The following is a 25,182-nucleotide window of genomic DNA, read 5'->3' on the forward strand; positions in this document are numbered from 1 at the left end:
ACCAAAAATGGAGGAGTGTTCCTCTTTTTCCACACCCTCTCCAGCTTCTACTATCACCTGAGTTTTTAATCTTAGCCATTCTGACTGGTGTGAGATGAAATCTCAGGGTTGTTTTGATTTGCATTTCCCTGATGACTAAGGATACTGAACATTTCTTTAGGTGCTTCTCGGCCATTCAAGTTTCCTCAGTTGAAAATTCTTTGTTAAGCTCTATACCCCATTTTTTAATAGGGTAATTTGGTTGTCTGGAGTCTAATTTCTTGAGTTCTTTGCATATATTGGGTATTAGCCCTCTGTTGGTAAAGATCTTTTCCCAATTTGTTGGTTGTTGTTTTGTCCTATTGACAGTGTCCTTTGCCTTGCAGAAACTTTGCAATTTTATGAAGTCCCACTTGTCAATTCTTGATCTTAAAGCATATGCCATTGGTGTTCTGTTCAGGAAATTTTTCCCTATGCCCAAGTATTCGAGGCTCTTCCCCACCTTCTGTTCTATTAGTTTCAGTGTATCTGGTTTTATGTGGAGGTCCTTTATCCATTTAGACTTGAGCTTTGTACAAGGAGATAAAAATGGATCAATTTTCATTCTTCTACATGTTGTCCTCCAGTTGAACCAACACCATTTGTTGAAAATGCTGTCCTTTTTCCACTGGACAGTTTTAGCTCCTTTGTCAAAGGTCAAGTGGCCATAGGTGTGTGGGTTCATTTCTGGGTCTTCTATTCTATTCCATTGATCTTCCTGCCTGTCTCTGTACCAATACCATGTAGTTTTTATCACTATTGCTCTGTAGTACAGCTTGAGGTCAGGAATGGTGATTCCTCCCGAAGTTCTTTTATTGTTGAGAATAGTTTTCGCTATCCTGGGTTTTTTGTTATTCCAAATGAATTTGAGAATTTCCTTTTCTAACTTTGTGAAGAATTGAGTTGGGATTTTAATGGGAATTGCATTGAATCTGCAGATTGCTTTTGGCAAGATGGCCATTTTTATTATATTAATCCTGCCAATCCATGAGCATGGGAGATCTTTCCATCTTCTGAGATCTTCTTCAATTTCTTTCTTCAGGGCCTTGAAGTTCTTGTCATACAGGTCTTTCATTTGCATGGTTAGATTCACACCAAGGTATTTTATATTATTTGTGACTATTGTGAAGGGTGTCATTTCCCTAATTTCTTTTTCAGTCTGTTTATCTTTCATGTAGAGGAAGGCTACTGATTTGTTTGAGTTGATTTTATAACCAGCCACTTTGCTGAAGTTCTTTGTCAGGTTTAGGAGTTCTCTGGTGGAAGTTTTTGGGTCACTTGAGTATACTATCATATAATCTGCAAATAGTGATATTTTGACTTCTTCCTTTCCTATTTGTATCCCTTTGACTTCTTTTTGTTGTCTAATTGCTCTGACTAGGACTTCCAGTACTATATTGAATAGGTAGGGGGAGAGTGGGCAGCCTTGTCTAGTCCCTGATCTTAGTGGGATTGCTTCAAGTTTCTCCTCATTTAGTTTGATGTTGGCTACCGGTTTGCTGTAAATTGCTTTTATTCTGTTTAGGTATGGGCCTTGAATTCCTGATCTTTCCAAGACTTTTACAATGAAGGGATGTTGAATTTTGTCAAATGCTTTCTCAGCATCTAGTGAGATGATCATGTACTTTTTCTTTGAGTTTGTTTATATAGTGGATTACATTGATGGATTTCCAAATATTGAACCATCCCTGTATTCCCGGGAAAAAACCTACTCCATCATGATGGATGATTGTTTTGATGTGTTCTTAGATTCGGTTTGCTAGAATTTTATTGAGTATTTTTGCATTGATGTTCATAAGGGAGATTGGTCTGAAGTTCTCTTTCTTTGCTGAGTCTTTGTGAGGTTTGGGTATGAGTGTAATTGTACCTTCATAGAACGAATTGGGTAGTGTTCCTTCTGTTTCTATTTTGTGGAATAGTTTGAAGAGAATTGGTATTAGGTCTTTCTTGAAGGTCTGATAGAATTCTGCACTAAAACCATCTGGTCCTGGGCTTTATTTGGTGGATCGACTTTTAATGACTGCTGCTATTTCCTTAGGGGTTATGGGACTGTTTAGATGGTTTATCTGCTCCTGATTTAATTTTGGTACCTGGTATCTGTCTAGGAAGTTGTCCATTTCCTCCAGATTTTCCAGTTTTGTTGAGTATAGGCCTTTGTAGTAGGATCTGATGATTTTTTAAATTTCTTCAGTTTCTGTTGTTATGTCTCTCTTTTCAGTTCTGATTTTATTAATTTGGATACTGTCTCTGTGCCCTCTGGTTAATCTGGCTAAGGGTTTATCTATCATGTTGATTTTCTCAAAGAACCAGCTCCTGGTTTTATTGATATTTTGTATTGTTCTTTCTGTTTCTATTTGGTTGATTTCAGCCCTGAGTTTGATTATTTCCTGCCTTCTATTCCTCTTGGGTGTATTTGCTTCCTTTTGTTCTAGAGCTTTTAGTTGTGCTGTCAAGTTGTTAGTGTGTGCTCTCTCCAGTTTCTTTTTGTAGGCACTTAGAGCTATGAGTTTTCCTCTTAGCACTGCCTTCATGGAGTCCCACAAGTTTTGGTATGATGTGTCCTCATTTTCATTAAATTCTAAAAAGTCTTTAACTTGTTTCTTTATTTCTTCCTTGACCAAGTCATCATTGAGTAGAGAGTTGTTCAGTTTCCATGTGCATGTGGGTTTTCCATTGGTTTTGTCATTATTAAAGACCAGCCTTAGTGCCTGGTGATCTGATAAGATGCAAGGGATTATTTCAATCTTTTTGTATCTGTAGAGGCCTGTTTTGTGACCAATTATATGGTTTATTTTGGAGAAGGTACCATGAGGTGCTGAGAAAAAGGTATATTCTTTTGTTTTAGGATGAAATGTTCTATAGATGTCTGTTAAGTCCATTTGGTTCATAACTTCTGTTAATTTCAAAGTGTCTTGGTTTAGTTTCTGTTTCCATGATCTGTCCATTGCTGAGAGTGGGGTGTTGAAATCCCCCACTATTATTGTGTGAGGTGTAATGTGTGTTTTGAGCTTTAGTAAAGTTTCTTTTATGTATGTAGGTACCCTTACATTTGGAGCATAGATGTTCAGAATTGATAGTTCACCTTGGTAGATTTTTCCTTTGATGAGTATGAAGTGTCCTTCCTTATCTTTTTTGATTACTTTTGGATGAAAGTCGATTTTATTTGATATGAGAATGGCTACTCCAGCTTTTTTCTTGGGACCATTTGCTTGGAAAATTGTTTTCCATCCTTTTATTCTGAGGTAGTGTCTGTCTTTGTCACTGAGGTGCGTTTCTTGTGTGCAGCAAAATTCTGGGTCCTGTTTGTGTATCCAGTCTGATAGTCTGCGTCTTTTTATTGGGGAATTGAGTCCATTGATGTTAAGAGATATTAAGGAAAAATGATTGTGGCTTCCTGTTATTTTTGTTATTAGAGGTAGAATTATGTTTGTATAGTTATCTTCTTTTGGGGTTGTTGGAAGATTACTTCCTTGCTTTTCCTAGGTTGTAGTTTCCCTCCGTGTGTTGGCGTTTTCCATCAATTATCCTTTGAAGTGCTGGGTTTGTGGGAAGATATTGTGCAAATTTAGTTTTGTCATGGAATATCTTGGTTTCACCATCTATAGTGATTGAGAGTTTTGCTGGGTATAGTAGTCTGGGCTGGCAATTGTGTTCTCTTAGGGTCTGTATGATGTCAGTCCAGGCTCTTCTGGCTTTTATAGTCTCTGGTGAGAAGTCTGGTGTAATTCTTACAGGTCTGCCTTTATATGTTACTTGACCTTTTTCCCTTACTGCTTTTAGTATTTTTTCTTTGTTTTGTGCATCTGATGTTTTGATTATTATGTGACGGGAGGTATTTCTTTTCTGGTCTAGTCTATTTGGTGTTCTGTAGACTTCTTGTATGTTTATGAGCATCTGGTTCTGTAGGTTAGGGAAGTTTACCTCAATAATTTTGTTGAAGATATTTACTGGCCCTTTAAGGTGGGAATCTTCACTCTCATCTTTACCTATTATCCTTAGGTTTGGTCTTCTCATTGTGTCCTGGATTTCCTGGATGTTTTGATTTAGGAGTTTTTTGCATTTTGCATTTTCTTTGACAGCTGTGTCAATATTTTTCACCGTATCTTCTGCATTTGAGATTCTTTCTTCTATCTCTTGTGTTCGGTTGGTGATGCTTGCGTCTATGACTCCTGATCTCTTTCTTAAGTTTTCTATCTCCATGGTTGGCTCCCTTTGAGATTTCTTTATTGTTTCTATTTCCATTTTCAGATCCTGAATGTTTTTGTTTAATTCCTTCTTTGTGTTTTCTTGCATTTCTTTAAGGGATTTCTGTGATTCCTCTTTAAGGGCTTCTGCCTGTTTACTTGTACTCTCCTGTATTTCTTTAAGGGAGTTACTTAATTCCTTCTTAAAATCCTCTATCATCATCATGAGAAGTGATTTTAATTCTGAATCCTGCTTTTCTGGTGTGATGGGGTGTTCAGGGCTTGCTATATTGGGAGAACTGGGTACTGATGATGCCAAGTAACTTTGGTTTCTGTTGCTTATGTTCTTCCACTTGCCTTTCACCGTCTGGTTAACTCTAGTGTTACCTGCCCTCACTGTGAAAGACTAGAGTCAGTATTTCCAGTTATCTTCTTGTGTCAGAGCTCCTCAGAGTCCAGATGTCTCTGTGGTCTTATGATCCTAATCTCCTGGGTGGAGGAAGTCCTGGGACTCATTCTACCTCTGGGATCTGGAAATCCTTCTGCTCTGGGTTCAGTGGTTCCTCTAGGATGGCTCAGGATATGATGTCTCCACAAGTGCAAAGCAGCTAGGGGTCTGAGTGCAGTGGCTCCTCTAGGATGGCTCAGGATTCAGTATCTCCACAGGAGCAGAACAGCTATGTGTCTGCCCCAGCCAAAAGGACCAGGCAGGGGCAGAAGGGAAGTGGAATTCTGGAGGGGCGGGGTTTGGGTAGCTGGTGGGTCCTGAGCTTCCCTGGCTCCCAGATGTAACTCTGGGGTGTAGGGAGTCAGATGGCGTTCTTACTGGCTGCTATGAGTGCAGTCGTTCCTCTAGGATGGCTCAGGATTCAGTGTCTTCACAGGAGCAGACCAGCCAAAAGTACCAGGCAGGAGCGGAAGGGAACGGAATTGTGTTTTTTAACTGGCTGCTTGGGCTTTTGTTGTTACAGTCACTGCCACACTACTTGTCTTTTATCAGAAGAACAGGAGGTCTTAGGGACACTGAGAACCTGAGGAAAGGGTGAATTAGAATAGAACACATGTGTTTTCAAAGTAGAAAGTATGATGAGAATTCATAAACACAGTATCCGCTTCTGTGGATGAAGGATGGAGATGTAGGAGCTGATGCAGCTTCTCTAGAGGGATACTTAAGCCACTGAGTCACTCCATCCCAGGCATTCCCCCATTTCAGTGTGTGGATTTTCATCAGCCTGCATCTTAGACCACTGCTGCCTCCTTTGTGGGTAAGAACTGAATGTTCAAGTTAGATGAGAACAGCCATGTGGGTGGGTTCTGCTCCCCTGCAGTCGGCTGGTTTTCACTTCTTACCTTATCTTAATGACTAGATAGCACTCCATTATCTCTTCCTGGGATGGTTGTCTGGGTTCCTCATCAGTAGGCAAGGCAGAATTAATTTGTATGATGCCTCTGTTCTTTTCCCCTCTCAGCAAGATATATTCCGGAAGATGGGTACGTAGTAAACGGCTGATTTTTCTTGCTTCTATTGATTTTACCAAATGAGCAGAACACATCACTCTTGTATCTCAGGAATTCAAGCGTTACAGATGATTGCTTTTCTTTGCAGAGGACTTTTTGTTTTTCAGTTGATTCTGCAGAAGTCAATTTTAGACGACTTAAAGATGACATTATATGCATTTCTTGCTGTGCTCAGCATATTTTAAAAGAGTCATTTATAACCTATTATTGGGGATATGGTTCATATTGCACAAAAAATACTAAAACATGTCAAAATTGTTGGAAGCTCAGGGAAAATATGGTTTGGGAGGGATAGTTCTTATACACATTTAATGGTTTAGTGATAATACTTCATTTCTTAAAGGAGCAAAGTCCCAGAGAAGGTAAGTGTCTAATGACCAAGCTCCAGTCATGTCCGTGAGATTTAAAATTCGTGCCCTCCTTGGACAGATCATAGGCTGGAGTCATTCTGCTCCCGCTGATCCAGTACAGGGCAGTTGATATCCTCCATTGGTACCGTTGGATTTGTGTTCTTAGAAAGAGAACAGGATGGATTTGATTGCAGCTGGTCTAGCTGCACAGAACACATGCTATTCTCAGTACCATTTTTGTCCTGGACTTCTCCACTCCTGTTATCAGAGCATTGTCATCCAGTTAAACTACAGTGATAGGAAATGTTCATCTTTGGAATTTTGCTTATTCTGTGATTCTTTGGGGGTGGGGGTTCAGGGTGCTGGGGACTGTCGCCTCACATTGCGATGTCTCTGTCTTTTTGTGTTTGGTTATAATTTGTATGAGATCTTCATTCCTATGATAGTTCAAAACAAAACAAAAACCAAAGTGGCACCCTGTGCTTTTGTTTCTTTGCCCATTTAGCTAGAGAGGTTTGATACCTATTTGAAATAGTCAATATTTGAGTAATTTAAATTACCCAATATTTGTGTAATTTAAGATGATTGCTGTGGTAATTTGAATAGGACTAGTCTATAAAGACTCAGGTGTTTGAATACTTGGCCCACAGGGAGTGGCACTATTAGGAAGTATGGCCTTGTTGGAGTAGGTGTGGCCTTGTTGGCAGAAATGTGTCACTTTAGGGGGTGATCTTTGAGGTCTCCTGTGCTTAAGCTCTGTCCAGTGTGGGAAACTGTCCTCTTCTTTAGCACTCTCAGCTCTTTATCCAGCGCAGTATCTGCCTGGATGCTGTCATGATTTCTACCATGATGATAATGGACCATGAAACTGTAAGCCAGCCCCAATTAAATGTTTTCCTTTATAAGAGTTGCCTTGATCATGGCAACTCTTCACAGCAGTGAAACCCTAACTAAGGAATTTCTTTTATATTAGGTAGTTGATATTTCAGAGATACTGCTTTTGTTTAAGTTTCAAGCTAAACATAAGCATAAATATTTATTTCTATTTCAAACTTGAATTCTTACAGAGAGCCCAAAAAAACCTCCAATATTTAGAAACAACTTAATGTGTTCTGGTTTTCTTAAAAAGAGAGAAAACACTCAACACTTTCTTAAGAGTTACTGGCCCAAAAGGAATGCTTCTCTCCTTAATTCAGAATTTCAAAGTCTTTCCTTCAGTAGACTTAGAAAATGGTAGTATTTTGGTAGTGTGCCAGTATTTAAAAAAAAATTTAAAAAGTGGTGCTGGAGCCTGGAGGTACCTGCCATGGGCTTCAGCTACCTAAAATTGGGTGCTGACAGTTAGTTCCTGGCATACCACTCGTCACTGTGGGCTAGGGAGAGCACACTGCTTAGGAGCTGTGCTGTTACCTGCTTCCCTAGTATACCAGTAGTGGAGAGGGAGAGTGTCTGTGGACAAATAGACTCCTACTGCCTTAGGTAAGAGGACAGCAGCAACGTTTGATGTCTCCCCAGTTTCTGAGCAGGGTCCATTGAAAGAGGCAGGCTGTGACTTAATCCCATGAGCCCTAATGATAATAAAGCTCTTAGTTCATCAGTTCTCCAAGTTCTTAGAAAGCACTAAGGCCAGATGAATAAAGTTTGAGTATGTTGAAGTGGAACTGAACAAATAGTTGAGATATTAGAACTAGCAAGTTTATGGGTTTCCCCAGTCCATCACTTTTGCATAACAACAAAGAAAGCACAGTAAAAGATGCAGTGTTTTTAAAGAATAATCAGTTCATGTATTAAACATAAGGTTTTCTTCTAACAGTGAAACTGCCCACTCTCCCCTGGTTAGAAATCTTGCTTTAGGATCCAGAGGGAGCCATGTTCCATGTGGCTGAGAGGCTTGAAATAGAGATCACATTGTTGGCGTATAGAAAGGGGCAGGGCACAGATTAGGGATCAGAAGAGGGGAACAGATTGACTGTTGCAGGAGACAGCTTTATTAACTTAGTATTACAGTTAGGGTAGCCAGATCTAGAAACAGTTCTGATTCTAGAAATTATGCTATAATTTGGTAGACATACTTTGGACTTAAAGGATGGTAATTTTTTATTTATAGAGATTTATTCTTTTTGAAAACATTCAAGCATGGATATGTTTTCTGAGTACCTAGAAACTGAGAAGAGTGAACAAAAGCCACAAGCTAATGGTTTGCCAAAAGAGAAGTGTAGATTGAGACCGTTTTTCATCTGTACAGTTGAAAAATATCTTAATGTTTGAGGGTACAGCTGTAGGAATGCAGATGCATTTATTAATTACTGTTAGAGTGATATACAGTAAAGGTACTCTGAGAACATCAACTGAAAATACTTTCATTTGGTATCTACCCTATCAACATTCGGCAGAGCATATCCAGGGTTAGCTACTGACCATTACATCATTGTTTCACCTGACTGACTCTACCCCTACCCTAAAATCAGGGTCTTGTATAGTCCAGGCTGACTTCAAAATCTTTTTCTTTCTTTTTTTTTTTTTTCCAAGACAGTGTTTCTCTATGTAGCCTTGGCTGTCCTGAACTCACTCTGTTGACCAGGCTAGCCTCGAACTCAGAAATCCGCCTGCCTCTGCCTCCCAAGTGCTGGGATTAAAGCCAGGCGAAGATTTTCTTGAACTCCTGGTCCACCTGCCTCTACTTCCCGAATGCCAGGATTATAGGTCTACTTCACTATGCCTGGCTCCATTGCATCATTTGTAAGAACCAGAACACGGCTTGGCCTGGTGGCATGCACCTTTAACCTCAGCACAGCAGAGTTGGGCGGGTAAGGCCTGTGACTTCTGTGGGCACTTGAACTCACATGCAGTTCCTCCCCATACAAATATGTATAATGTAAATCTAAAAGAACAGAACACCGGGGAGTTCTCCGGTTTTCATTCTTGGAGGCTAGTTGATTAACTAGAGCATCTGCCTACTGAAGTACCTTGTGCTTGTTAATGGAATATCTCCAAGTGTTAAAGAGATTCCTAGGATACATAAATCATCTAAAACACTAAACATTTGCAGTAGCAAATGTCACTTACTGCTTTTATTCTAAAAGGGGAGAGATACTGAGTGCTTTTATTTGATTTTGTACAAAACAAACTAAAAAATAAGAAATACACTGTTGAAGAATAAAGAAATTTAAAAATAAAAGCTAATTAAAGTTGTTACATGTTGGAGATAAGGGGACCAGGGTAGATGGGAGCAAGGATTCCAGACTCTGTGTGTGTTTGTGTGTGTGTACGTGTGTGTGCGTGTGCAAGTGTGTGTGTGGAGGGCAGAGAATATCTCATGTAACCCAGGTAGGCTTTGAACTTACTATGTAGCTGAGTATGACCTTCAACTCCTATGCACTACAATTATAGGTTTGTACCAACATGCCCACTTTATGCTGTGCTAGTGGTCAAACCTGAGCTTTGGGTGTTCTAAGCAAGCATTCTACCAATTTAGCTATATCTTTAGCCCTCAGTATGTGTCTTTTGATATTGTTATTTTGAACCATGTAAATATTTTAAACCTATTTTAAACAAAGTATAGACAACCTAACCCTTTGAAATAAAAATTTGAAGTCATTATATCTTAGGTGCTATATGTTGACTAATAAAGGTTGGTGGTGTTGGCAATGAGGTAAGACAGATCTATTGATTAGATTTTATAATCTCTGGATTTTGTAAATTAATGTTGGCATTGCATTTTTAAAACTTTGTTTTACATTTGGAAAGTTTGTCATTCCATTCAGCTTCCATTGTTACTAATGTGCTAATGTGGCATTTCATGAATTTAATACCGCCACAGTTTTTTAATAACATACTTTATTGTTTGATATATCATTATATCAGCTTTGAGCATGCACTATGTATGAACTTTAGAATACTCCTGAAAGCTAAATGGTTCATTTTTTCAGATAGTGAATTTGTTGTTTGAAATTTTTTAGAAAATAAAACAGAAGGTGGGAGGTGGTGGTGCACGCCTTTATTCCCACACTGGAGAGGTAGAGGCTTGTGGAATGTTGAGATTTCAAGGTCAGTCTGGTCTACAGAATAGGTTCCAGGACATCTAGTGCTACACAGAGACACCCTGTCTCCAAAAATAAAGAGGGGGAAAAAAAAAGAAAAGAAAAGGAAGGAAGGAAGGGAAATAAAGTAAAAAACACACATATGGAATGATTCTCTGTAATTTTAAAGTGCTTACACTAGGTGGTACCTGCCTAGACTGTTTTTTGGGGGAAATCTTTGTCCAAGATGCAATTACATCAAGTCTGTGAATTTTATTTGCTTCCATGATATCTGTATACCTGGCAGTCAGTTGTCTTTGTTCTATTGTAGGAGTTAGCTCACCCATTAGCTCTGTGCACCTAGAAAGATGTTAGCATGGAGAAGGCAATTGAATTTCTCTCACTGGTTGCTTGAATGAAATTTGATTTTGCTTGGCCAGCTTCCCTAGGTTGGTTGGTCATTATGGTGGTTTGAATAAGAATGGCCCTCATAGATTCATGTGTTTGGATGCTAGGCCATAGGGAATGGCACTATTAGGAGGTGTGGATTGTATGCCACTGTGGAGGTGAGGCTTTAAAGTCTCATAAATGCTCAAGCTCCTCCCAATGTGAAACACAGCCTTCTTCTGCTGTCTGCAGATGAAGTTGTCTAACTCTTGGCTCTTCCAGCACCATGTCCAACTGCAAGCTGCCATGCCGCTCTAACTGTAAGCCAGCTTCAAGGAAATGTTTTCTTATAACAGCTGCTTTGGTCATGGTGTCTCTTCACAGCAATGGAAACCCAGTCTAAGACATTCGTGCATTGGGACTACTTTTTAAACTAAATAGGAACTTCATTGCTGTTTTGTAAGACTGGATAAATACATTCTTTTTATTACCTGTCATCTGAGGCCTTGTCATCTTAGTTTCTAGATGTGGAACCCACTAAGCTCTTTTTAGCTGTTATCTATGAAGTTTGCAGTTGGTTGTCTGGTAAAATCTCACTGATAGAAATGTAGGGAGGAATGAATGGTACCACCCTACAAGATGAAGAGTATTTGAGTTTCTGCTTCCTCTGGCTGTAGCAGCATGGTTGGTGGAAAGAAAATGAGCTTGGTATTCCTGTCCTTTTTTGGGGGATGGGGGATGGGGCTAGGGAGCTTTCTGAGCCTCTGTTCACCTTGCAAATGGTATGAAACCTAGAACAGGTCTGAATTAAAGCTAGTATATAAGGTAATTATCACAGTGGTTGCTAATAGTAGTTACGCAGAAAAATGGTGACCTTTATCATCACTGAGTGATTTTTATAAAAAAAAAATAAAAAAGACAAACAAAAACCAAAACTGTGTGTTGACTGTTTTATTATGCCACTTCTAATAGTTATTAATATTAATACTACCACTGCTAGAGTATTTTGCATGTAGACTATTGGCTCACTCTAAACAACAGATTACTAGAAATCATGCTTTGGGATTCGTGCTAGCAGGCAGCGCTTACTGAAAGATCATTGTCTGGCAGGTTTTGTACCCTTTTGTTGAATACTTGATTTGTAGTAAAGGAGGTTGTTTTCTTTTTAATGTTGCATATCCTTAACCACATTCAAATTATTGCCACAATGAAGACACTTGGAAGCAGGTAACTATTAGACAATAGAAAATTCCACTTGTAAGTAATCTTTAATCCACAGGATTTTTTTTTGTAGCAGATGTTTGTGTTTTTCCTCCTGGTATCCTTCGTACCAGCCAAGCTAGATAATTAGGCTCTGATGATTTTTGCACCTGGTGTCATAGAAACAGTGGGAATCAAAGATTAAAGTGGTGCATATAGTGATCAAGTTTCCTGGGGCAAATTGAAACAGTGCTGTGACAGTGTTTTGGAAAATCCAGGCTCAAGCCTGCTTATGAAAATGGAGGCAACATTGACTGAACACTCACTACGTGCCAATCTCTGTCCTTAACATCTAGTGTGCTGTATTGATCATCTTTAAAATATCTCTGCAAAATACGTGTCCTGACTCTATAATTATAGGCTTTGAGGTTTAGCAGGGTTTCAGAACTTGCCTAAGGTTGCACATTCAGTGACAGGAACAGGAGTCCCATCGTAGCAATGCTGACAGTAAATCTGTGCATGTGTGCCCCACTCCCCCCCCCAGATAACTTTACATCATAGCTTTGCAGAAATATTTGACATCTTTTCAAGTGTGGTAGTAAATCTACTGTTATATGAAATTGTATGCTATAGAGGGAATATGCAAATAGCTTTTTCTTTAAAAGTAATGTTCAGAGAGCAGTACTGAAATTCTCAGCTATTCCAAGGTACATACAAATGCATTAGCCTATTTTTCTCAAGTTTGAGCTGAAATTAAGGTCTAAATGCTATGAAAAATTAAGCCTACTAGAATCTTGCAGAACCCAGCTTGGGAATTTAGAATTTAAAATTTTCATATAATTTTCGATGAGGCTTTCTCACGTGTGATCTATATAATGTATGACAGCTGGGCAGATGACGACATCAGAGGGCACAGTCTGAATACTCTTCCGTAGTTATACTGTAACTTTCATGTGCAAGACCTCTTGTTTATCCATTTTCCCAAATTACAATCTTCCAGTTGTTGCAAACCTAGCTAGTAGAGATGATGGAGTTTATGCAGAAGTTCTTTGCTTTAGATGTAAAAGTTATACTTATTTAGGACTGTACATGCTCTGACCTCAGGCTTATCAGAGTCAGTGATTAAATTTCTTCTGAAATTTTTAAAAAATATTTTAATGATATTTTAGGAGAATATGTTATCTTCAAGGCATATTAAAATGACTAAGAGTTCAAAAATATGAATTGCTTCTTTGTACAGAAAAGAAATCTTTGAGTGACTCACGTGCAGTAGTCCCTTTGTAAAATCCTAACTATGAACTGTGTGCTTAATTTCTGACCCCCTGCTTTTGTGAAGGATATGGTGAGTGCATTTCTTTAGACAAGTTTGTACACTCTTCTCTGTATTGCCTTGTGTTCCTGTCAACTCTTAGTAGTCAGAGATGACAAAAGTTGAAGTAGTAGATGTAGCATCAACCCCAAAACTTCCTAGCTGGTGAACTTGACACTTTGGAGGCTTTGTATCAGTCAGGTTTTGATTTAGGCATTGTTCTTATGAGTGTCGAAGATGCAGTGAAAAGAAAGTAACGGGAGATGCCATTGTGACTCAACGTTAGTATTGAAGGCAGGGGGAAACAACTAGGTGTGCTTTGTGAATCTGCCATCTGTTTCCACTGAGGCATCACTTCAGAAGCCTTTCAAGTGTATGCTATGTGCCCTGCATATATTATATTTCCTCGAACAAACCAGTGACTCTGCTGGTTGTTCTGAAATCACCTAGGGAAACCAATCACAGACTGTCAGGTTCTGGACAGGCCTGATCATTCTGCTTACTTACCTGGAACCACAGATGTTTGTAACCTTTACTCCTCCTCCTCCTCCTCCTCCTCCTCCTCCTCCTCCTCCTCCTCCTCTTCCTCTTCCTCCTCCTCCTCCTCTTTATGCCTTTTAAAGTGTTTTTGATGGAAGAGTTGTTGGACAAGAAGCAGACTTTACTGTTTCCTCCGACCATGTGACACAAGCCAGAAACATAGTCAAGTAATCTCCCAAACTCCCAGAAATACTGCTGTAGACTTTTTCCAGGAAGAGCTGAGGAGGACTTGAAAAAGTTAACTGGCTGCAGGTTTCCTACAGTTAGAACAGTTACTGCATAATGAGGAGAAGCCAGAGTTGAGACTTTGTGCTAGAAAGATTTAAAACTGAGTCTGTGAAAATGGCAGTCAGTGGCAGTGGGTGTGAGTCAGCGAGGAGCCGTGTGGGTCTGCCTCCCAGAGAGTAATGAAGTTAGTGAAATCAGCTAGGTGACCTGGAGGGCTTTCTGCTCTGCTTCCTCTTCTAATAAAAGCTCCATTTCAGTAGTTGTTTAATAGGAAAGGTTTCCAGTGTTGGGTGAATTTTACTGCTGAAGTGTGCATTGTAGAGGACACCTAGCTTTTGAAGGGGGGCATTTCTGAGTGTGGAAAAAATAGTAGATATTTGAGTACTATGACAGACTGCATCACGGGTTCTCAACACAGAGACCTAAAGGAATAATTGCAGTTCATATGTAGATAAGACAGAATTGACTACAGTCAAGGCAATATCCTACATATATATGTGCTATCCTTTTAAAAATTGTAAGTGTGTAATGCTGTGTGAACAAACACAACTAAAGTATTGTTGAAGTCACATCTGTTCCTTATCATTATGGATATTTTTCAAGCCACAAGTAACCTGAAGATGTTATTACCAGTGAGGTTGTTCTCATATGCTCAGGAAAGGTACTAGAAGGTCGGGGGCACACATGCAGTGTGACTGAACACCCTAGACCTTGCATGAGGCTCTTGAGAATGAAGAGGACTTGGAGCAACATGTGAGATGAAGGAAACATTTGGTGCAGAGCTGTGTTTGATGATCTCTGGGGCCTCTTTGGTCTAAGCATCAGAGGCAAATGCTGCTTCAGTGTGGCTTGTCAGAAATGGTTGAAAGTGCTTCACTGGCACTTCATTTTTTTAAGATTTATGTATGTATGTATGTATGTATGTATGTATCTATGTATGTATGTATGTATGTATTGTATGTGAGTTCACTGTTGCTCTCTTCAGACAGACTAGAAGAGGGCATCAGATCCCATTACAGATGGTTGTAAGCCACCATGTGGTTGCTGGGAATTGAACTCAGGATCTCTAGAAGAGCAGCTAGTGTTCTTAACTAGTGAGTTATCTCTCCAGCCTCATTGACACTTTAAGCCTTCATAATTTAAAGCTTTTTTTATTTATTAGTGTATCACTAGAGAATTACTAGCATTTCATATTTTTAACCTTGTTTCTCATTTTAGCCTTCCTCATTCTGCTAAGTGCCTTTTGTTTTTGAGTCCCATTTGGTTCCCATGACGTTGAGTGTGGAGTTTCTAGAGAAGTGTGTTTGATACTGGTAGACACATGGGTTTTCTGAAGTAACTTTTATTGATAAGATGGGAACAAGTTGCTAAAGGCTTCAAACAATTTTTCTTTTAAAGAAATAATTCATGCCTCCCCGACAACCTTGTTTTCCATGCCCCACTGGAGAGCGTGGCATTTGAAGCGAGGCCACAGTTTATAACACATTTGCATTGTTAGCGAGGCTCACTCGCATTATACTTTACTTTATGTTGGTTACCAAGAGACTAAAAGCCACTTACTCATCTCTTAGGAATCTCAGCACTAGAATTTACATTTTAAAACACATTTTTTTTTCCATTTTGATAGTGTTGGGAACTGATAAAATGTGATTTGATCTTTGATTTTCATAGGAGATTAAAGAGCTTCATGTTTCTGCTCTGTCTAGACTCAGGTTTTGTGTTGAGGGATTTATTTAAGCTTTCTTCATAGTTTTCATAATTGCTAATTCATTACAGCTTTTACAGCTGTTTTGAAGTTTAATTGGCATATAATAAAACTGTAAGTATCCTCACCAATTTGATGAGGTTGCACATAGGAATGTGGCTATGCAACCATCCTCACAATGTGGATGGGGAAGATGCCCACTGATCCCTGTCTCCTGTGCCACTCTGCTCACCTCCCAGCCCCCATCGCCCAGTGCTCATGTTTGGATTAGGACAGACCTCAAAAGATGTGGCATTGCTGACACATGTCCTTTTAGTTCCAGTTCGGACATCATAAGAGATCTTCTGGAAGAAGAGGAAGCCTGGGAAGCAGCTCACAAGTGAGTTTCCATGATCAACAAATGTGTGTACTAAGAAATGAGAATTCTGTAAACCTGATTTTTACACAAGCGTTTGTGCTTTCTGCTGTAAGAGAATGACAGTCCAGGTGGAAGGCAGAGGTCTCTGCTTTGCTTCTTGTTTGTATGTTCTCACGAGGGAACTGGAGTTCTCACATAACAAGTTACTTGGATGATGTTAGCTCTGTGTCCACATTATTTCTTTGGACAGTGATAATGTTAAAGTCTCTGAGCAAATAAATCTCCTACCCCATGTCTGAGGTGTCTCCTTCTGCTTCATTCTCCCCTGTCTGGAGCCATTCCCTCTCAACTGGATCTTTCTCATTTTGTTCTCAGTGCACAGTGGGAGGCTTTGTATCCACAGGTAATTCTCCTTTGGTGATGTCAACTTGCAGTTTGTTTCTTTATCTTCATTCCCGCCCTCTGAAGGCTTCCAGACTGCTAAATCCAGAGGTCATTTTCAGCATTCACTTTCCTTGCCTCATTAGCAATACTTTTGTACTAAGCAGGAAGATCAGAAATTCAAAGTCATCCTCAGCTACATAGCAAGTTTGACGCCAGCCTGAGCTACATGACCCTCTCTTATACATGATGATGGTGGTGGTGGTAGTGGCAGCGGCAGCTGCATGAGTCCCTGCCTTATAGGTGGTGGTGGTGATGATGATGTTTTAAGATAAGTAGAACAAATTTGAAGTAGATTAAAATACCGAAATAGAATATATCTGGATAACACCAAAGAAGACAGAGATGATCGAATAGAGAAATGACAACAAAGAAAGCTCTATACATTATCTGTTTTTTATTATTATTATTATTGGATATTTTATTTATCTACATTTGAGATGTTATTCCCTTCCCCATTCCCTCTCCAGAAACCTCTTATCCCATTCCCCATCCTCCTACTTCTATGAGTGTGTGCTCCACCCATCCACCCACTCCCCCCTTTCCGCCCTTGAATTCCCTCACATTGGGATCTTCCAGCCTTCATAGGACCAAGGCCCTCCTCTCCCACTGATATCTGACAAGGCCATCCTCCCTTACATATACAGCTGGAGCCATGGGTCCCTCCATGTGTGTTCCCAGGCTGACTCTTTAGACCCTGGCAACTCTGGTTGGTTGGTACTGTCGCTCTCCCCATTGGGCCACAAGCCCCTTTAACTCCTTCAGTCTTCTCTCTAACTTCTCCATTGGGGACCCCATGATCAGTTCAATAGTTAGCTTCGTGCGTCTGGCTCTGTATATGTCAGGCTCTTGCAGAACCTCTCAGGAGACAGATATATCAGGCTCCTGTCAGCATGCACCTCCTGGCATCCACAACAGTGTTTACATTTGGTGATTGCACATGGCATGGATCCCCAGGTAGGGAAGTCTCCGGATAGTCACTCCTTCAGTCTCTGGTCCACACTTTGTCTCCATATTTGTGTCTTTGAGTATTTTGTTACTCCTAAGAAAAACCTAAGTACCCACACTTTGGTCTTTCTTTTTCTTGGACTTCATTTGGTCTGTGAGTTGTATCTTGGGTATTGTGAGCTTTTGGGCTAATATCCACTTATCAGTGAGTGCATACCATGTGTGTTCTTTTGTGATTAGGTTACCTCACCCAGGATGATGCTTTCTAGTTCCATCCATTTGCCTAAAAATTTCATGAATTCATTGTTTTTAATAGCTGAGTAGTACTCCATTGTGTAAATGTACCACATTTTCTGTATCCATTTTTCTGTTGAAGGACATCTGGGTTCTTTCCAGCTTCTGGCTATTATAAATAAGGCTGTCCTTGTTATAAATTGGAGCTTCATGAACATAGTGGAGCATATGTCCTTGTTATAAGTTGGAGCATCTTTTGGGTATATGCCCAGGAGTGGTATAGCTGGATCCTCAGGTAATACTATGTCCAATTTTCTGAGGAACTGCCAGACTGCTTTCCACAGTGGTTGTATCAGCATGCAAACCACCAGTAATGGAGGAATGTTTTTCTTTTTCCACATCCTTGCCAGCATCTGCTGTCACCTGAGTTTTTGATCTTAGCCATTCTGACTGGTATAAAGTGAAATCTCAGGTTGTTTTGATTTGCATTTCCCTGATGACTAAAGATGTTGAACGTTTCTTTAGGTGCTTCTCGGCCATTCAATATTCCTCAGTTGAAAATTCTTTGTTGATCCCTATACCCCATTTTTTTTAAATAGGGTTATTTGGTTGTCTGGAGTCTAATTTCTTGAGTTCTTTGTATATTTTGGATATTAGCCCTCTATCAGATGTAGGATTGGTAAAGATCTTTTCCCAATTTGTTGGTTGCTGATTGGTCCTATTGACAGTGTCCTTTGCCTTATGAGCTTGCTGAGTGCCCTGACAATGGTGACTGGGAAGCTGTATTGGACACATGTTCCCGACCCACCTTTGCTTGCCTATATCCCAGATGGGACAAGCTGCCTTGCCTCAAGTTTTTAGACCCTGTGGAACAGAGAACCAAAAAGAGAAGTTATAATGACTCTTGGATTTTTTTAAAATGTGATCAGTTATTTGGACTCAATCATAGACTAGTCTAGAAATCAGTCCAATATTGGAAATAACAGTCTTCATTTGGAAGTCTTGTTCTGGACATTTTCAGAGACATATTTGGAAGTTAGTTGAAGTTCTCTATGATATTATGTTAGCAAGAGATAAAGTTGGGACAGGATCTGGATTTCAGACAAGTGTTAGTACATGTGTTAAGGCTCTTTTAATTGTCAAGTTAAAATTTTGTTTCTTCTACAGTATTTAATGTAAGTTGCACTGATTGTACACTTTCTAATTGTGTAAATGTGACGAAACCTGGCATGTCTGTTATGGAAATCTATCAACCAGCTTTTGTTTTATTGCCCTGAGTATCATAGAACCTTGGTATTTTGAAAAAAGCTTGCAAGTACTGGAAGAAATGAGTCAGGCTTTACGCAGAAGCAAGAGGGTAATGGGCTTGATTATTGCTGGTATAACAGCTTTAATTACAGTAATTGCTAGCATCACTGCTTCTGCAATTGCTTTGACATAAGAAGTTAAGACAGCTACTTTTGTTAATCATTTAGCAAAAAATGTTACTAATGTATTGAATATGCAAGAGGATTTAGATAGGCATTTGGAAGAATGGATTGATGCTCTTTATCCTATTCAAATTATTGGTAGGAGGTTCAGAGTTTTAAGAGTTAGGAGCCTTCTCAAGTGTCATGCAAAATACCATTGGATTTGTATTAGTTCTAAAATTTACAGTGGTAGTCATTAGGAAAAAGTTTAAAGACACAGTATTTGGCATAATTCTGACACCTCTCTAGATGTTTTAATTTTGCATAGTGAGCTTATGAATTTAAAGAATGATGCTTTGCTGAGTGTTGATGTGGCAGAAGCTGCTGATAAAGTTACCCATGGCCTGAGGTCAGTATTTCTATTTTGGTCAAGCTTCAAGAATGGCATATATAGCTTGATCATGCTAGCCCTTTTTGTCCTGAGAATACTTTTATTCCTGACCATTGTGTTAAAGCTTGTCTTTCAACATTTTGACAGCCAAAGTACATGGCTTGAACCTGAAAATGGACCCTCAGACAGAGTTATTAAATTAACAGACTGGCAAGCCAAAGATGGGTAAGATTCTGCACAGAGCCTTACCAACCTAAGGCAGAAGTGCATTGCTTTTGATAATGCATATTCTACGACATACGACAGGTAAGGAAGGCATTCTTGTCAGAACGACCTATGACAGACTCAGTCTTGTTTATGAAATAAAAAAGGGAGAGAGGTGGAGTGCTTTTGGGGCTGCTTGGCAAGAATTAGATACAGGCCAAGGGCAAAGAAAAGGGTTGCTTGCCAGGTGTATGACATTGGCCAAGGATAAGGAAGTGGGCTTCAGGCAGGAATCTGACATTAGGCTAGAACAAAGAAGTAATTTCAGGAAGGAATCTAAACCTTAGGCTAGAGCAAAGAAGTAATTTCAGGCAGGAATCTAACTAAATGCTAGGCTAGAACAGGGAAGTAGGCTTCAGACATGAAAATGACTTTGGGCTAGGACAGGGAAGTAGGCCCAGATATTTTGGTCATCCTGGTAAGCCCTCAGAAACAGTGATCACGGGAGTGTTCACAGAACTTTGTTTATTGCATTGCTTGTTCTTTGATGATTTGTGTTTATTGTCTTGCTTTTTCATTGACTATTTGCACCTATTTTATTGCTAGTTCCTCAACCTAGAACTGACCTTAAAACTTGCATGTAATTAAAACAATATAAAAGCAAAAAGGAGGAGGGGTGATGGGATAGGGTTTTTTTTTTTTTTGGTGTGTTGGGGGAATGAGGAAAGGGGATGACATCTGAAATGTAAATAAATAAAGTATTTAATAAAAAAGAAAGAAAGAAAAAGAAAAGCTCCACACAAATTCTCCTTTCTTGGTGATTACAGGAATGAGTTATACAACCTAATTAGAATTAGATACTGTAGGACAGATTGAAGAATTATGTACTGTGCTCCTTTGCTTTCCCTACAAAGAACAATTTTACAATTCTAAGACATCAATACATTGAAAACAAAAGGATAGAAAAAGATATGCCCTAGACATCTCAAACAGGGCTAACATGTTAATGTCAGTCAAGGTAGACTTGAAGGTAAAAGCTGTAATAGAGCCAAAGACATTTATCATGCTTGAAAAGATCAATCAAGAAGGCAAAATGATTGAGAACGTGTGTACATGTCACAAGAGTCACAGACTACATGAAGCAAAAATGATGGCATGGACAGCCACCAGAGGCAGCAAGGAGTACAGTTTCACCACCACTACCACCACCTATTACCATAGACTCAGACCTGTTCTCATCACGCCCTTTGTGAATAAAGGGCCAAAGGCTTCAGTGAGCCTGCAGAACTGTATGTGATGGTGCCCCACTCACCAGTGTCCTGCCTTCCTCAGAGAATAGTGTGGTAAAGCAATTGGGGACTCTCTGGCTCTGTGAGTCTTTCACGTTCTCTAGCCTCTAGCTAGCTCTTCTCTGCTCTTCCAAAGTGCTCGGTCAGGAGTGGTGTTCAGACACAGACCTTCCTGGGATCTCAGTCTCATCTTTTTGTCTTGTTTATTTTTGCCTTTTCATTTTCTAGGTACTATTTCTCAAAGTGCAGTTTTTAGTTTTGATGAAATGTATTATGTCTGTTTTATTATTTTTGTCCAACCTAGGAAACCTTTTCCCAACCCCAAATCACTAAGATTTTTCTTTTATGGCTTAGAAGTATTAGGTTTTGCATTAAGGTTTGTAACTATTTCAGGTCCATTTTTATGACTGTCATGAGGTGGGGAGATAACTGTGGTTCAGTGGTTCTTGTTGGCATAAGGCTTTCCCATTGCTACAGCACGAGGTATTGAAGAGATGACCCATGTCTGTTTCATATGTGTGTGTACATTTGTTTCTGGAATCACCTTTGTGTTCTATTAAGCATAAAGATGTCTTTTAAATACTTTATTAGTTGATGTTCAATAATCTTTTAAATCAGTAATATGAGACTTTTAAAATAAATGTAATAGTTTATATTAGGGTTCATTTGTTGTTGTTGTATTTCTTTTGATAAATGTATAAGATGGCAAAGGAAGGGATAACACGTTCCTGTGTAGTGTAGCTGCTGTGGCCTGGTATAAAGCTGAAATGAACCTGGGACCAGGCTGCCTTTGCTTATTTCCACTTGACATGTAGGTCCTGCTGAGCTCTTCTGGTCTTTGAATCTGTGCTAACCCATTTCAGAGTGGGACTGTCCTGGTAAAGAGCATCAAGTCTTACCATCCACACGGGACTCTAGCATCACACACTAGGTCACTTAAACCATAGAATTGTGTTTTTCCACAGCTCTAGAGGCTGAGTCAAATGTCAAGGTGGTGATAGAATTGATCACTGAATACTACTGTATCCAGAAAGTATACAAAATACAAAATTTTAAAACAAACCCTCAGAGTTCAAACAAACCCCTCTCATCTATTTGTGGACATAATACTTCTTTCTCCAAACAGCATCTCTGGATTGGCTATATTGGTATACCCTCTGGGTGGGAGTTTGGCCAAGGTTAAACTTTATTCTTTTATTAAACACCTGTAGCCCTGGGTTGAGGTTGGCAAAGCATGGCCTATGAACCAGATCTACTCCACTGTCTGATTTTGTTAATAAAGTTTTTCTTTTTAAGAACATAACCATACATTCCTTTGGCCATTGGTTCACATTGCTTCTTTGTTGTTTTGTGTTACAACAGAGTCAAGTAGTTGCAGCAGACTTTGAATTGTAAAAGCCCTAAGTATTTACACCACTATAGAAATTTTGCTAGCCCTTGTTCTAAATCATAAGAATCTAAACCATTTGGTTGAGTACACTACTGGCTGAAAACCTTTACCATGATCCACCCTGGCAAAAGTGAGGGAACATTAGGAGTCCCTGTAAGTTTTATAAAAATGTCTTTATCCCTCTTGTTTCTGACCCTTCTGGGTAAACAGACTGGATAAATGTGGGAGATCGTTTAAACAGAGGTGACATTCGAACTGATGGGAAAGGACACACTGATATTGTGGAGGGGAAGGGTACTAACATTGACACCTGAACAGAGGAGCTTGTAGACAGAAAGGGACACTGGTGGACTCTGACCTTCAGAACAATACATGGAAGGCTCCTCACCCTGAAAAATGCCGTTGTGAGAGTCTCTCAGATGATTGCAACTGCCTTAGGTTTTCCTGCCTGCTCTCCCCTGTCAGATGACCAGGAACATAATTTGATCTTTTATCGTAATAATTTGAACATCCACCGTGGCCTTCTTCTGAACTGTTGACAGATCCTGCCCTTTCTCACTCAGAAGCATGTTATTTCATCCAGGTGGGAATGGCTTCACCATCCTCATACTGTTGCTCAGTCATCTCACCCTACTGTACAGATGAGATGGGTTGTACTGGTAGTTCAGACAGTCTTAAACTAGGAGTGGATTCGGTTATTTGAACTGAGTAGGAAATTATTTTGTTGTTTACTAACTGACAGTCTTGTAGAAAGTGTCATCAACTTGTGTATCCCAGTTGGCATTGATGTCATTTTGTAGGAAACCAACAATTGTAAGCATCACTTCTTCAGCAGTGCTACGTGTATGAAAGCCAGGTGTTAATGTCCCTTCCTCTCAGAAACATAACTAACACACGAATGGTAATCATCAGTTTTTAAGAATTCAAAGAAATACCACTGGTAGATCAGACAACCATGGAGAGTTCTCCATATCAAAGCTACCTTTTGTTACTTGGGGAGAGCTTTCTTGAAGAATGTGAATATGCATTCCCTGCTGCCCCTACAATAAGAACCATCCAATTGTTTGTCTTTGACTTAGCTTGGGTGAGTGATACTATCTTTCCTCTGGAAGACATTGAGACATTGTGGAGATTCCCTGTGGCTTTCTAAGGTAGTCACTGAAGGCTTAGAGCATTGTTCTGCTTGCTGGGTCTAAGACCCTGGCCTTGTACTTGGATTTACTATTGCAAATTCATATCGTTCTGTTCCTAGACTTTAACACTCCGAGACAAATAGTATGAACTAATGCCAATTTCTGTCAGTTGGTCACAGTGGCTAGTGAACCTCAGTTCTCCAGAAAGCAACGCTGGTGTAGAAACTGGGTAGATATTGATGAGAGACACATGTTTAAAGTCTTGCTGTTTGTTCTGAATAGCCAGGCACTGACTCCTCTTGGTGAACATGTGTCTAAGGTGTTTGTGTGATAAGTAGCTTTGGAAGACTCCCTTTCGAGAAACAAGACAAAATACTGACCATACAGAAGTTTCCCACCACAGTGCTTGCCTGTACTGGTGTCGACTTGTGAGAACCAGGTCTGGAGCAGCTCTGATGTCTCAGATGCCCTGTGGCTCTGCCTATGCTGTGAAACACAAACTGCACTTTATGCAGAAGCCTATTGCCCTCTCTGGTGTTTGGGAAGCTGCTGGGCTAACTAATAGTTTGCCCTTAGTTATCTTAGGCCTTTCCCAGGTCTTGACATATTTAGGTTTCTTTTTATAAACCTGTAGCATATGATTGTGTTAAACTTTTTATTGATTTAACAGGTAGTCTGTCCTATAATTGGGCAGTTCAGCCAGTTACAGTTACATACTCTGCAATTATTGACAGATGTTTGCTATATAGTGTCTTCCAGGCTGGCTTTCAATGTGCTTTGTAGCCAGGGATGACCTTGAACCTACCTCCTAATCCCACTTCCCAAGTGCTGGAATTGATGACTGTGTGCTTGGCTGATGCAGTGCTGGAGTGGTCTAGTCAAGCACTCTACCACCTGAGCATCATGACTGTACAAGACCGCTGTGGCCAGTTTCTGTTTGCCTCTCTTAACTTTTCCTCCTATCTGAACCTATTTTGCATTAATAGGCAATGGTGAAGTAATTTCATTTTATGTCCAGTTGCTACTTTTTCTTTTGTTTTTAAATACTTAGTGCTTGTCCTGGGGCTTGTGACATACACCTTTATCACAGCAAGCCTTCAGATATATGAGAACCAACATCAGTGTTTCCATTTCGTACTTTCTATTCATGGTCCCCTTGTGTCTTGACTCCTACACATGTTAAATGGATCCAGATTGGCAGCTGGTGATTGTTCTTGTTTGATGTAAGAAGCTTCCTTTTATATTTCTTATGTTATTTCTTAAATGTATTAGCCATCAATCCTCTTAGCTTTTGTCTCTGATGTCTTTTCTTAGCTTTCATCTTTAAAGGATGTTTTTGCTGTGGGTGGATTCTAGGTTGACAGTTTTTCTTCTGGAACTTTAAAGGTCATCACCTCAAGGCCTGTTTGGTTTCTGATGAGAAGCCTACTGGAAATCTTATTTATTCCTCTATGGAATGTTCCTTTTTCTCTACCTGCCTCCAAAGATTTTCAGCACTTTGAGTATGTGTCTAGGTGTTTTCTGTTTGTTATTTGTTAATGGGGGCTGGGCTAACTACCTTCAGTCTTTATTTGATGTCTTTAATTAATTTTTAGAAAACCCAGCTGTGTAATTAATTTTCCAGTTATTTCTTCTTCAGGGATTCTAGTCATATACACACACAACAATTTTTTTCTTTGTGTTTTAATTTGGACTTAAATTATTTTTACTTATATGTATGTATGTGTGTGAGAGAGTGTTTGTGTCATGTGTGTGCAGGTTGCAGGTTGCATTGACTCCCCTGGAACTGGAGTTACAGGTGGTTAAGAGCTATCCTCCATGTTCTGGAGCAAGCGTGCTCAACCACTGAGCCATCTCTTCAGCCCCCAGTTTGGATGATTTTTGCTGATGTATCTTTTAAATTTACTGAGTCATCTATCAGTTTTAT

General features: G+C 39.6%; 1 protein-coding gene across 1 annotated transcript in view; it reads left to right on the forward strand.

The window, feature by feature from the left end:
- The window catches only part of Rad18 (RAD18 E3 ubiquitin protein ligase), a 79,235-nt gene that overhangs the window by 51,031 nt on the left and 3,022 nt on the right, over window positions 1-25,182 (forward strand). The window contains exon 12 of the mRNA XM_028788671.1: window positions 15,775-15,837. Coding sequence (XP_028644504.1) covers window positions 15,775-15,837 — 63 coding nt within the window. The remainder of the gene's footprint in view (window positions 1-15,774; window positions 15,838-25,182) is intronic.

The sequence above is a fragment of the Grammomys surdaster genome, unplaced genomic scaffold (assembly GCF_004785775.1).
Source record: "Grammomys surdaster isolate TR1022 unplaced genomic scaffold, NIH_TR_1.0 125756, whole genome shotgun sequence".
Taxonomy (NCBI): Eukaryota; Metazoa; Chordata; class Mammalia; order Rodentia; family Muridae; genus Grammomys; species Grammomys surdaster.